Source organism: Strix uralensis, chromosome 3 (genome assembly GCF_047716275.1).
Source record: "Strix uralensis isolate ZFMK-TIS-50842 chromosome 3, bStrUra1, whole genome shotgun sequence".
NCBI classification, from domain to species: Eukaryota; Metazoa; Chordata; class Aves; order Strigiformes; family Strigidae; genus Strix; species Strix uralensis.
In genome coordinates this window covers 65,508,559-65,522,282 of record NC_133974.1, presented here as the reverse complement: position 1 = coordinate 65,522,282, position 13,724 = coordinate 65,508,559, and the positions used below count along the sequence as shown (strand labels likewise).

General features: G+C 39.9%; 1 protein-coding gene across 6 annotated transcripts in view; it reads left to right on the top strand.

The window, feature by feature from the left end:
• Window positions 1–13,724, top strand: part of MAP7 (microtubule associated protein 7) — a 120,985-nt gene that overhangs the window by 9,563 nt on the left and 97,698 nt on the right. For 2 of the 6 annotated variants that reach the window (XM_074862621.1, XM_074862615.1), the window contains exon 1: window positions 3,454–4,045. The exons of 1 other annotated variant lie outside the window; for it this stretch is intronic. In XM_074862621.1, the coding sequence (XP_074718722.1) occupies window positions 3,916–4,045 (130 nt within the window). In that variant the 5' untranslated portion in view covers window positions 3,454–3,915. Of the gene's footprint in view, window positions 1–3,448; window positions 4,046–13,724 lie in introns of those variants that run through there. 3 more of the 6 variants (XM_074862616.1, XM_074862617.1, XM_074862620.1) reach the window with 3 other exon arrangements.

Sequence of the window (13,724 nt, the reverse complement as noted above, 5' to 3'; positions counted from 1 at the left end):
TCAGGTGTTTTTTTTCTTGAAAACATACACAGTCCTAGTTATCACAGCCTGTCATCTCTTGTGAAAGATACAAATGGTCTTGTCTTCACAAGGTTTTTCCTTTCTGTTAGTTAGTTAACTTGTGTCGAATACTGCCTTTTGTCTCCCCTATGAAAGAGCAAAAAGGTTCACTTCAGTAAATTCAGACTGGCAGAGTGCTTCACGAGGCAGTGGCTGTAAAACATGAACTTGTCGTGCACCTCATTATACTCTAAATCACAGTAATGAGCTTCATGTAGTGTTTGGATAGTTTACAGGGACTGAAACAATCCTGTGAATGAAAGAAGATAGCAAATCTGGAGTTCAGCCATTGAAAATTATCAGATTACTCACAGTAGACTGCAGGTAGGTATCATGGTGACTGTGCTGGTGACTGGCTTCAACTTGCTTTTCATTTCATAGGTAGAGATATCAAGAAGAAACATCAATTAGCACGTTGTTATGAATATTTACATTTCCCAGATCACAATATAATTATCCTAATAGTCTTTGTTCAAACTGCTGTTTAAGACTGTTGCGTATCAGATAATGTATTGTGCAGGTAATTATACCTATAGAATCCAGAGAATGAGAGTGGGTGTGTTTAAGTATAGTGGTTTAATTGATAATGAGTTTGAAAGTGTTGTAAAAAGGAAAAACCCCCAAATTGTCCAGTGCCCTCAAGATACACAGTTGCCCTCATCCTCTTGAGAGAGTCTCACCCCATCGGTAAGAGCTCAGCTGTGATTGTATTGGTATACAGTCTGACTGGTGATTAGAGGGAGGGGGGAAATCATTAATAGGGGCTGTGCAAGCAAATGTTTTTTGTTTATTTTTTTAATAATTTAACAGTCTTGGTACTAAAATTATCCACCACTTTGTTCCCTCAGGGGAATGTTGCTTTCATCCCAGTTTTCATATAGAAGCTCCCACATAGCTGAGATAAGGCTGAAATAAGCAAAACTCTTCTGCTAGGGATACCTCAGGAATTTCTTTTTCTGCCTGAAACCAGTGAATGGCAGGAGGGGATTTGTCCATACAGTCTGGTTTTATGCAGCACTGCTACCTTTTTATGCATGTTTAATAGTGTTATTACGAAGGTGGTTTGTTTTTTTTTTTTTTTTACAAAACCCCCAAGTACCTCAAGTTATGTGGTATCTGCTATTGTAATAGACGTCTTTTATTTGTAACAGGTTGCAGGTAGCTAGGGTGCCATTTTATTAGGCATTTGGAAACATGTTGTGGGCTGGCATAATTTTTAACCACAGGAGCCTTGAAATTAAATCATGCTATAAAAGCTGAATGTGGTGTTGATCCTTTACCTCTGTCATAATTCACCTCTGCATTAGTAAGTCGACAGAAATAAATATGCACCAACACCTCAGTTGCCTGTGTTCATTACCCAAATCTATCTTAACCAGCCCATGAAACATCAAACTTAGTCATTACTATTTTTGTACTCAGAGCAAGTCATGCTTATAGGTGCAGGGGATCCTGCAAGGACCAAGGAAGGTGTCCTCAGTCTTGTAGGTGTTCTTCAGATAATAGGGAAATGGAGATGCTGAAACAGTTAACATACCATGAAAGCTCCTTTGGAAAACCCCTCCAGTCAGGTGTATTTTCGTGTGTTAGATACTTCTTATATGTTTTAAAATGCCTGTTTGAGTAGTTTAGTAATTAAAGGTGATTGATTGAACATAATGTTTAAAAGGGCAGGAATCCTTTCTTAGTGACTTAAAACAGTGAAAGGGAGTGGAGTGATATTTAAGCTCCCATGTAAGTGTTGTTTTCTGTTGCTGTTGTTCTGTTGGCAACAGTCTTGGGCACGTAGGAAAAGTATTCATGGTACTACCTACCACACTTTTTTTGTAGCTCTGTGTGTACTGTTATGTAGTGTTTGTGGTAGGCATCAAGTGGATGGGATTTGAAGAATGGAGCTGTTTCTCTTACGGGACAAAGTAGTAGCCTGTATAAACCCCAGAAAGCAAATTGCAGAGCTAAAGAACAGCTTGTGTTACAGCTTTTTTTTTCCTTACTCTTTTTTTTTTTTTTTTGTCCATGCCCTTTAGTACAAAGCATCTTTAACTGTAGACAAATGTCATTGTGTATAGCTTCCGTGTATGCCCAGAGAGTCCAAGTTGTAGCCCAGTGGCAGGACATAGCCAGGAGGAAATACCTACTGGAGATGGGCTGTGGTCTCGGTTCAGAACTGGTGCCCTCCTGCAGAATACTTCTGTTTTGGTTGGGTGCTTTGTGTCCGTGCTGGAGAAGAAGGAAGAATGGTCCAGCTGGGCCTTCAGGTGGTGCTGTGTTCTGCTCCATCCACTGGGTTTCTACTGATGAGCCTAAGGTGTGGGTGAACAGAGCTGTCCTGGCAGCTGAGCATGATCCAGGACTCCTCTGTAAGGAGCATCCCGGGCCACTGTGATACATGCCATGTTGACTGTCATAAACTCTGACCTTTCTTCTTCAGTATTGTTACGCATGTTGTTGAGGTGATCATATACATCTGTATAATCTTGTGCTTTCAATATGAGCCACCTGCAGACTTGTAAACTAATGTATGTGCCATCTTGTGGTAGCTGATCAGGTTACATCAAGATTCTCTAAAAAAACCCAAACATCTGAAGTGGGGAAAAATCCTGTAATTTTAACATTATAGAGATGTTCTAGCTTGCAGTTTTTCTTAAGTAGTATTTTGGAACAGTGAGCACACATTGAATGAGATGAAGATTAAGGTCTCACAGGTAAAAAAAACATCCAGCATATTACATAGTGGCATTTGGAGCTGTGAAGGATGAAACATGCAGATTACAAAACTTGTGAGCAAGTGCTCTGTTGTAAACGGCTAATGAAAATCCAGAACGCCAGCATACGAAGGAAATGCAACTAATTAAAATCACCCAGGCTGTTTGTATATTGTTCATTTTGCAAAGTGAATGTTAATGGTTGGTGCTGTAAAACTAGTGATGTGGTACAGAATATTCGCTCCAAAAGTCCTTTTGTTGTCCTGTGTTGTCTGTACAAGCTAGAAATCCTGATTTTTGAGTTTTCACACATAGAAAAGAATGTTCCAACACCTGCCTGTAATTTTGGGTGTATACATTCCTAATGCAAAAGGTATGCACTGCATAGGAGGGTGATTAAGTTAAGGGGTGGGGGAGGACACCCAACACATGCATATATGGAAGAAGACTCATCCTCATTGTTTTAGTCTTAGATTAGGCTAAAATTTCTAAACATGAATAAACAGAGCAGCTGGCAAAATGCAGGTTCATGCCTGAAGCCTTCCAGGCTTCTTTTCACCCAGTGCTCATCTGCTTGTGCAAGCACAGCTCCATCCTCCCGCCGCCCTGTGAGGAGGAAGGAGCAGCCCCAGCTGCTGAGGGGCTTCCAGCTCCCCGCAAGCGTGCAGGAGACAGCCTCCCGAGGCCGGCTTGCTGCCGCTGAGGAGACAACACTCATGGACCCCCTTTTGATTAGGATGTGTCAGTGTTGTCAGGGCAACTGTTAACAGCGGCGTATCATATTTTCTCCTCTTGCGTTGCATGCTGAATATTTTAGTGTGCTGTAGCTGGAAGAGGGTTGCAGGGAAAAAGGTGCTGCAGCAGGGAACCTGGAGCTGTGGGCTGGGATCTGATTGAACAGGTTAAGACAGTGACGAGCAGCATCCAAAGCAATGTGCCTTTAATTAGGGCTTTTCTTGAAGGTGGGGAAAGACTGCAAGCCTTTCGCCGCCGACTGGATGTTGGTATTTGTCAGCTGTTTGCATACCGCTTATCCATAGGGGATCTATTACAAGTGCTCAAATGAACAGGCAGCGTTGCAGCTAGCGGCTAAGCAGGGGCTGCAGTTTCTTACTTTTTTTTTTTTTAATAAGCAAGAAGCAACAGCAACATGCCTGGTTCAACTACTGCCCTCCGACAAGAGAGACTGAGGAAAAGTGCCAGGCCAAATCCCCTGGGTTTATTCACCATTAATGAAGAGGATGAGCAGCAAAAGAACGGGAATTCCAAAAGACTGAAAGGTACGTCGCGGTTCTGCAGCGCGATCAGGGCTGTGTGTGGAATACACTGCACAGCAGGCACAATGTTTTATTAGCTCTTCTGTGTGCTATAGAGAGTCTGTAAGTGACTGGTGCAGTTTGGCAATGCATATTGGCATCCACAAATGCACTGTGCATGATAGGTGTCTGTATTTAAATCCCCTGGACTGTTATGCAATCATCTGCTTTGGATATGAAGAAAATAATACTTTTAGTTATTAACCCCATTTTCCGGTAGGGATAAGGGTCCTGCATCAGAAATGTATCAGTGAATTTCTGTGTATTTTCTTTGATTTCTGTGCACAGTCTGGATAAATACCTATTAAAAAAAAAAGGTGATTGTAGGCTTGAGAATACAGAATGCAGTATCAGCCTGTTATAGAAGACAGCTTTGCCAAAGACAATGTAAAATGAGCTATACTTCCATTCATGTGCATAAGGGGCAGTGTGCCTTCGGCAGAGTATAGAAAAATACATTGTTCAAATATGCTGACTTTAAGTCTGACAACAAAAAAACCCAAAACCAAACCCAACAAATTGTAACTGATAAAGAAAAATATTTATTATGTGTAATGTAGGTGAGTGGTGGTGGCGGAAGGATGCTGATGGCCACTGATTTATAACAGAGGTCTGTCAAGCCTGTATAGCCACTGTCTATCTTATGTAATTAATGTTTTCCACATGGATCCTAGTGTTTAAATTCTGTTGGTCTGGCAGGAATCCTGCACCTTACAATTGTGACTGGAATTTTAAGTTCGACTGTTAGAATTTCTGTTCTTGTGATGAAGTGACTCCATTTATATGAGCGCTCCTTTTTATGGTCTTATTTAGGGGGAAAAAATAGTGCTATATTTTTTTTGTTTACAAAACAAATGTTAGTTTGTGGCCTCAAGACAGTGTTTCAAATTTCAGAAGTTACCATTCTACCATGTAACAGGAGAGGCTAGCAAGCATTTAAATAGCAAATTTATAGTATGTATATTTATTAGAGATGAATCATTTACAGCTAACTGGTTATTTTCTTCTTGAAGAAAAAAGGTAGCTTGGTAGCTGTTACAAACAAACTCAAAACTCAAGATTTTTTTGAGTGTGCAGCTTGTACTTTTTTTTTCAGAATGGTGAAGAACCTGACAAATTTGAGAATGGTGCTAAACTATATATTGCTAGTCATTGTTAATATGCCTAATGTGTTAGGGTCTTGTGTACATAGTTACCTACTCTTCTGTATATTTGAAACTGCCCATATAAAATGGAGATACAAACTCTAGTGTGAGGTTATTGAGGTTTTAATGTTTTAAGAAGCATATTACTTTCCTTTATCACCCGCTGGATGACTTCCAGAGTCAACAGTCCACAAAGCTAAGAATCAATAATTTTCTTGGTTTTATTTAATGGCACTGATAGTTTCCCAGGGTAAAAGTTCTTGTTGACTTAGCTTGCGGCAGTTGCAGCAGTTATACAGATGTGCTTATCCTTTGCCTCTCTTGTTATAACTGAGATTCCATTTTTGATTATTCCTTTTTTCTCTTGTTGCTGTGAAATTAAGTAGCCAAATGTGCACAGGAGCACAGACAGCAAGCTAACAAGTGCATATGGTTTTAATAAGATAAAAATTTGGTTGCTTGCCTTAAATGCTCCTAGGGAGAAATAATATGAGGCTTTGGAAATATACTAGTTTCTTTTACTAGATACTTAAAATCATTCATACTGTCTCTGGAACACCATTTGCACACTGATACATGTAGTTATTTACCCTTCTGTATGCTTGAATGCATTATCAGTGGCTAGGTGGGTTAGAGCTGGAATGCCTGGTCGTGGAGAATGCATGTATTCAGGGTGGTGTTCTCCCTTCCCGGTACCAAGCAAGGTCACTCCAGTGCAGTTCTGAGTGGAAACGTAAGATGTGTGAAGCTTCTTTGAGTCTTTGGACTTTGTTGTTCTATTGGTACTTTACAGTGTTTGTTTCGTCTTAGTTCTTTACCTGTCCTGTTTTGCTCAGCAAGCACCTGCAACTGGTGAGATGTTTCTTTTTTCTTTTCCCCCTCTAGCACATACTAAGTCAGTGTCATCTTCATGGGAGGTGGGCTATGTGTCTTCTTTATCTGCGGTTCCTGTAATCATGCTGGACCTGTCTTTGTACAGCAGTTCAAAACCCAAGAGGTCTTTAATGAAACTGATACTCCAAAATAATAAAGCAGCTTGTTCCTCCATTAAGGATATTTGAATATCATCACAAGTTATAATCATAATTTTGGTAGTTCAGGTCTTCTCAGAATACTAATACTTGATTAGAGTTTGTATTAGAGTTGTTTTTGCTATCTGGGAAACAAATATTTATGTGTATCATAAAGTGGCTAACGTTTGTGAGATTTTCTGTAAACTCATTTTTATATCAGCCATTTCTTTTCTTGACTTTGGCTGTCTGTATTGTAATCTGAGAAGTCTGGTAGCCATTGGGTTTGTTCCTCCAGTGTAAACAATGAAACGAAAATGTTAAGGATTTTTTTTTTTAAGCTGGAGATACTAAAAACCTGCAGTGATCTTTGTAGCCCCATGCTCCTGATACTTCCTTTCCTTTGATGTGAATTGTATTCACTGCTTTTTCACCAAAATTTTTAACTTCCTTCTCTTGTCTTTGGGACAAGGCCTGCATTTTTGTTACATGTCTGTATAGCACCAGTTGCAGGGTCTTGAGTTCCAGCTGTTGCATAGTAGAACAGTGAAAATAAAAATTACTTTGGACTGCCTTTTTTACTTTTATTAACAGCCTCTATTCTCCTGTCCCATTATAACATACAAGAATTTTGCTATGTAGTGCACTCTTCAAATACAATTTGTACAGGTTTACAGAAGCTTATTTTGCACTTGAGTTGGTTTTGGTCACCAGCTTTCCAGCAGTTCTGCAACTATATCCACAAAGAAACCAGACAAAACAGGCACAGAACCACACACTTAACAGCTTCAGTGTTCCCTTAAAGCTTGTGTTGTAAGACAAATATTATTTCTGTGACTGAAGATAGTGTGTGAATGTGGTTCTTTATATAAATTGCAAAGATATGTCCAGGTAGGTTAGTGTTAAATTAAGGTATCCATCCTGTGTGTGTGAACTTTGGCCTCAGCCATTCTTTGAATTCAGACACAAGCCATTCAATTCACCTTAGTATTTGCCTCCTCTGCCCTGCTGATTTTGTGCACCTTGGATGTAGTCTTAATAATTCTTACTCAATTTTATGAAATTTTTAAGTGATGCCTCCTCTCCTTCCTCTTGGGGGTGGGGTGGTGGAGGAATGCCTTCTCAGACTGTTCATAATGTTGTGTTTATAAATTTATCATTTGAAGAGCATAGGAAAGTAATGCTTATCTTTCTGGATTATGAATTTGAATAATTAATAACTGAAATAGCTACCTTATGAGTTTTATGGCAAATGAATGAAAAGAAGTCTCAATTAACCTATCAATGGAATCCTTCGCCCTCCTGTTTATTTAAAATTGATCTAAGGAGTGTACCTCTAATCTGCTGAGTGAATATTGCTGCTGTTACAAAGCTAGACATATATGCTTTAGGTCTCTGAACAGTAACACTGATTCTTTGTCATCTTGAAAACAAGAAAGGGCTTTTTCCAGTCCTTTGGTGCATGGCAGTGGTGTCTGATTACCAGCAGATTTTGCTGCTGTTGCGTGGATGGTAATATTTTTGTGTAATGCTCACTTCAGATGTAAGCTTTGTTCATCCAGAGATATGAGGGAGATTTCTTCTAACATACGACTGTTATGTGCTTAGTCCGTGTTCTCCATGTATTGGGGAAATACATATTCCTGTTAAACTCAGTCTACATTTTAATTCAGTTGTTATTTTGTTACTGTGTGTGTATACCCAAACACAAACATAAGATACCAGGAAGAAAAGGGGATTTGGCATCTTCAAGGGCATTAAATTGATAGTCCTGGAAACTGAAACTGTATACCTACAAAACAGGTACTGCATAGGGTGTGGAAGTGTAATCTTATCCCACGCAGCAGAGTCTGTGCCTCAGGCTGGATCTGGAATGACAGCTTGGTCTCTGGCTTCCACCACACTTGAAACCAGCAAAACTGCCTGGGATGGTGGTTCTCCCAATAGGGCCCCTTAATGCTAGTCAGTGGGCTGACCTCCAGTTTTTTTGGGCAGAACAGTGAGCAGCTGTTGAAGGCTGCTGAACTAGCTCACCAAAATCAAGTGTTGGATGTTTCCATGACAGTTTGTGACCTTAGCTTGCCCATCTGTATTTGAGGTAAAGTTGGGGGAAAGAGTGGGTGGAAGGAAGGAAAGGTACCAATTCTCATTACAATGCTGGTTGTGTAAGGGGGCAAGGCTGAGAACCTGGACAATGTGGTTTGTCATCCTGCACCTTCCAGTGAGTTCTGCTAATGTTTCTCTACACTTCCTCCTTCTTTCTTCTAGCAAAGGCCAGAAGAAGAGGGATCCAAAAGTGTCTGTGATTTTTTTTTTTTTTTTTTTTTTCCTTTTTTCCTGGACATTTATTTAAAAACAACTTTCAAAGTATCTGGAATGTACATTCTTAAAAAATCTCTATATTCATTACGTAATTTGCAGCTGTTGGAGGTGCAGAAGGAAGTTGTGGGTTTTTTTCAGGAAGCTACTACAAAGCTGTCTCCTTTGTAGGATTTGACCATTCATAGCTGTAGGTGCTGGGTGGCATGAAACAACTTATTTTTAATAAAGATGAAGAGATCCTAACATGAAGTAATTTATTTGCAGTAACGCAAAGAGAATGTGCTGGAAGTCTCAGGGATAGCAGGAAATATCTCTGCAGATCAGTGGAGCAAATCTGATTTGTTCAGTCCCTCTGGCTTTCAGAGTGAAAGTCCCAGGTCTGAGGGCTTGTCTTGTGTTGTAACACAGTCTGTTCATCAAAGTGTGTGCTGGGATTACTGAAAGTTTATCTATGCTGGGTAAGAATCATCTTACACTTCTAGCCCAGCTCCATGAGAAGAGGCTTCCACTGCTGATTCTGGAGGATTGTGTTCATATATTTTGTCAACTGTTTTTGTGGAGGGAAACAGCTTGCGATCTATTCATTTGCTCAGGGAGCGTACTTGACATTGAGTATGTGGATGGCAAAAGTCCAAAAAAGTACAATACTGATAGTCTTTAAAGTTTAAGATATTTGTTGAAAGGAATTCAGGTTAACTTGCCATGTGAACTGAGGATAATCCTAATTAGGAAAAAGATTGAATTTTGCGAAGTAACTGTTTTAAGTAAACAGGGTTATTTCAACCAAGATATAAATGATAATACTATTCATCAGAACTGTCCATGTGAGAACAGGGTGCAGTATTTGGTTACTGTACTTGCAGGACAGAATGCTTGCTGAAGTTCCAAAAAGATTGGAGTTCGATTTAATTTAGACAGTTCTCCAGAAGACTTCATATAATAAGAAACACCACTCATAAAAGATTGATAGCAAGCCGTGGAGTTTCTTCCTTATTCACTGTTAACCACTGTAACAGTAGTGGCTTTAAAAACCTTGAATTGGGAATATGATTCCAACTGTGGGTAAAAGGAATGTAGGCTTATGGCCATTTCTTATGGGAGAGAGAGAAACCCAAAAGCGGTAGATCTGTCCAAGAATCTTGAAATTATCTGAGATCTTGTTGTATTCTTTTTTTTTTTCTGAAAATATGCAAATAATACTCTTTCAAGGGGTTTGCCATTGGAATGAGATGACAGCAAGAAGAAATGGATCTCTGTGCCCTGTCTGTAGTGCATTACACATGCCTGGATAGTACCATGGTTTTATTTTGCAGTGGAAAAATGAGGCAATAGCTAAGCAGGTATTTTTAAAAGAAATATGTTGCAGTTAAATCCCCTGTTTTTGTGATTGTGGTGTTGTCAAGAGTCTTGGCACTCTTGCTGCTATTTGCAAGCTTGCTCAGAAACTGCTGTATTCATTCACTCCTTCAAAGTTGTCTTTGTATCCAGGTACATAGAAGTTTGGCTTAATTTTTAAGGGAAAACCTTTTGCTTGTCATATTGAACTCCAGAGAAATTAATGAGCACTGGCCTAGAGTGTTGCTTCTGGCCATGAGGAAGTGATGATGGAAATCTACTCATTAGTGGGCTCCGGTGAATTGGTGGGAGTACATCATTTTTCTTCCTGCACAAACTCACACATGTATATTCTTTGCTTACTCAGCTACCCACAGAGTACTTTCGTGCTTTTTTTCCGCCCTGCTTCTTTAAATTCAGTCTGTACTTTACAACTGGATAACTTGTTTTTCTGATATTTAAGAATTACGAGTTCTAAGTGAAAGTATCTCAAAAGAGTTTTGTATTATTATCAGAAGTCACTTCAGAAGTGATTTGTGGGGTGTTTTTAAGCCACATTAAGGAATGATTTAACCCAGTCTACCCAACCTCAGGCCACAGCAGTAATGTGCCAGGAGAACAAATGCCACAATGATTGATGCAATTTGCTCTTTTAATGAACTACCTTCACTCACTGAAGGTGCATCTCACTGTGCACTGTTTTTGCAGCCAAGCACTACTTGAAGCTCATACATGGAAGTTTCTCCTGCATTGAGTTGAATCATGGTATGAGTAGATGCTGATGTCTGTTGGTCAGATCTGTGTAACGGTGAGGGAGGCTATGCGCAATGTTCAATAAGCAGATGTAACATCAGAAATGTGATTAGGGAGTACTCTAAAACTTGAGCTTTCACATCTTGTTGCTTGAGACAAAGTATTTTTCTCTTTCAGAGGAGTGGAATCACGTTTACCAAATTCTATGCAAAACTCCCATCTCGCTGATTTATAGGTTTGACTGACAACCATTGAATAGCCAAATTGTCTGTATGTATAGATGTAGCATAACTGCTTAGTCAAGCTCATGGTAGGAATGACTAGGGATAGAATGCAGATTGTTTAAATTACCTTTTTATACTAGCGGTTTCAGAGGAGAAGCACTTGAATGTTAGCTTCACTTTCTCCTTTAAATGATTAACTTGCTGGTAATGGCTAGAATAAACAAAGTTCCAGTAGTCAGGTCACTGCAGCTTAACCTGGATGCGTGTTTCTCCAGAAAGTAGAATTTGTGTCCCTGTACTAGAGGAGGAAATGAGGGTTTTGGGGCAGGCTATGGTGGTGACAAGCTGAACTGTGTCAGTACTGACATAGACCTGTAGCTGCCCTGTGTATGTGTTTGTGCTGGGGAAGGGTTCAGTTGTTTTGAACTAGAATAATACCTTCTGTAGCTTCAGTGTGATGATGGTACAAGATTCTCTCTGTGTAATTCTTTACCAGATGAAAAGTCCATTGAAGTTTTTGTTCCCTGGGAAAATAGATTATCCTCTAGTTATTTCAGATCTGTCAAAGCCCAGTTTTGCTCTTTAGCTCTGTAGAGGCAACACAGTTTTCCTCAGGGATTAGCTATGTTTCTGTAGATTTGAGTTAATGTCTAATTTATTTATAGAGTTTATCTGTGCAAATGTCAACAAGAGGAAACTGGGTTTGGAATCAAGAGTTTGAGCAAATCAAGCACAGGTATCTGAGACTGGTGGGTAGCAAAATGTGGAAAGTAGCAGAGATTCCAAATTATAGAAATCTTCCAGTTGATGTCCTTCATTTAGGAATAAAAGATTAGTTTGCTGAAGCACTCTTCCTTTTCTGGTACTAGTGTCTATACAGCTGACTTCAGGGAAGGCTGGAGTTTCCTGTTAGAAGTCATAGTTGTGGATTTACAATTGATCCTTAATCTCATTAATGGTTTTCAGTAGTGTGTGTTGGAGGCCAGATTTACAATCAACTTGGAAGAGGAGGTCAAGAGTCAGTTTGCTTAGGATTTGAGGGTTACCCAAAAACCTGAACAACCCAGGAGAAATGCTCAAGGTACTGGTCACTTTGTTCCCCTGAGGCAGCAACTGCAGAGTAATTAAGAAATGTGGAAGTCCCAGAAGGCACTCAATGTACTTACAGACTGAATCTGTACTTTGGTTGCTGGCCACCTGCTTCTCAGTCTTTACTTCTCCCGTTTAATATTGCTACAGTCTGAACTTCCAGTCACACCTACTAATTGGCCTAGTCCTTCACATGGAGGTTGATTTTTATTTTTTTTTCTACAGTCAACTTTCTTCTGGGTCTTCCTTTTACATCTGAAGCAGACATGGGAACAACTGTCCTTCCACTGTCTGTCATGCCAGGTACAACTGCTCACAGACCTCTTCTGTGATCTGCTGCTGATTTTTTTGTTTAGCATTGGAGGGTTGTGGAATAAGGCTGGTGCCACTACACACCCCTGCAGCCAGGAAATACTCCAGCTGGTGGAGTTTTGTCTTCAGATGAGCCTTGCTGCAGCCTAGTGCCATAGCCACCTCCTATTGCATGGTATGCTGTGCTAGAAATGTGCTCTCTTTCCTTGTCAGGAACGGGGATGCCTCCTGAAGGATCTGAGGATAGTAGATGACACAGAAAACATGAGAAGAATTTTTACTGTCTGTGTGCTGGGAGACAATGAGGAAAAGGAGTGAGGAAGTAACATAAACTTTCAAAAATAACATTTCTGCAGGATGCCTGAATTCTGATTTAATTGATGGGAATATGATCGTAGTGCTGATGTCTTGGGCAGAGACAATCTGACTAGTTGAAAATCCAGTGAAAGATCCTGGACCTAAAATCTCATAAGAATGTAAAACATACTGTTAAGTGTGCTGAAGAGGCTTGGTTTTTCCATTCTTAAATTTCAGATCTTTTTCAGCTTCATTTTAAATTCCTGCACAGGTTTATTATAGAAGTGCTGACAGAACTTGATTCACACTGTTGTATCATAGTGTACAAAGCTATCTTGTTTCTCAATTCAGCTTCAGAGAGATTTTCAGAAAGCTGTTTTGGAAATGCAGGTTTATCCAGTACCCACCCTTGACATGAGAAGTCATCGTGTTATGCAGCCAATTCTAGCTTTGTTTTTTTCCTTTTTCAAAGTCAGTTTCCTCATTGCCTGCATGCTGACTAATGCACTGATGAAAATTACAATACTAAATCTTGGCTTGTATGCTAAAACACTGTGAATGACATCCAACGTGTCTGAGCTGTTTTTGAAGACACAGAGGTGTCACGTCAGTGGAGTTTGCACTTGTTTATGCTTCTGAGTGCAGCAGTGGCAGTACGGTGGAAAACAAGCTGCTGAACCTTCTGCCCGTCATTCCTTCTTAATTGTTATAGCTATTTCATTGAGGAACGTGCACCCCATCTTGGACGTGCAGGCCACACAAACTCGCAGACAATGCTGCTTTCACACTGTGAGTGCATTCCCTTTCACTAGAAAAAACAAAACATGTTTACCTCACTCTCTTCTTCCCTGCAGCAAAGGAAGAAAGAGTAGTTTGTGTTTAAAAAAAAAAAAAAAAATAAATAAAACAAACCCAAACCATCAAACCCCAAACAACCTTCTCCAGCCACATAGCTATGTTACAGGGCTGTGTTTAGTTGCAATTTGAACTGCAAAATAAGAGGGTAAAGGGGTAAAAAAAAAAGCAGATGGCAGTTGCCATCTGTAAACCAGAAAAGGACAGCAACAACCAGCTGCTGAGTGAGGTATTGGCAATAAAACCAGGCTGCAGACCAAGCAGCTTGTGCTTCTCGTCATTGTGCTTGGGTTATCAGCGT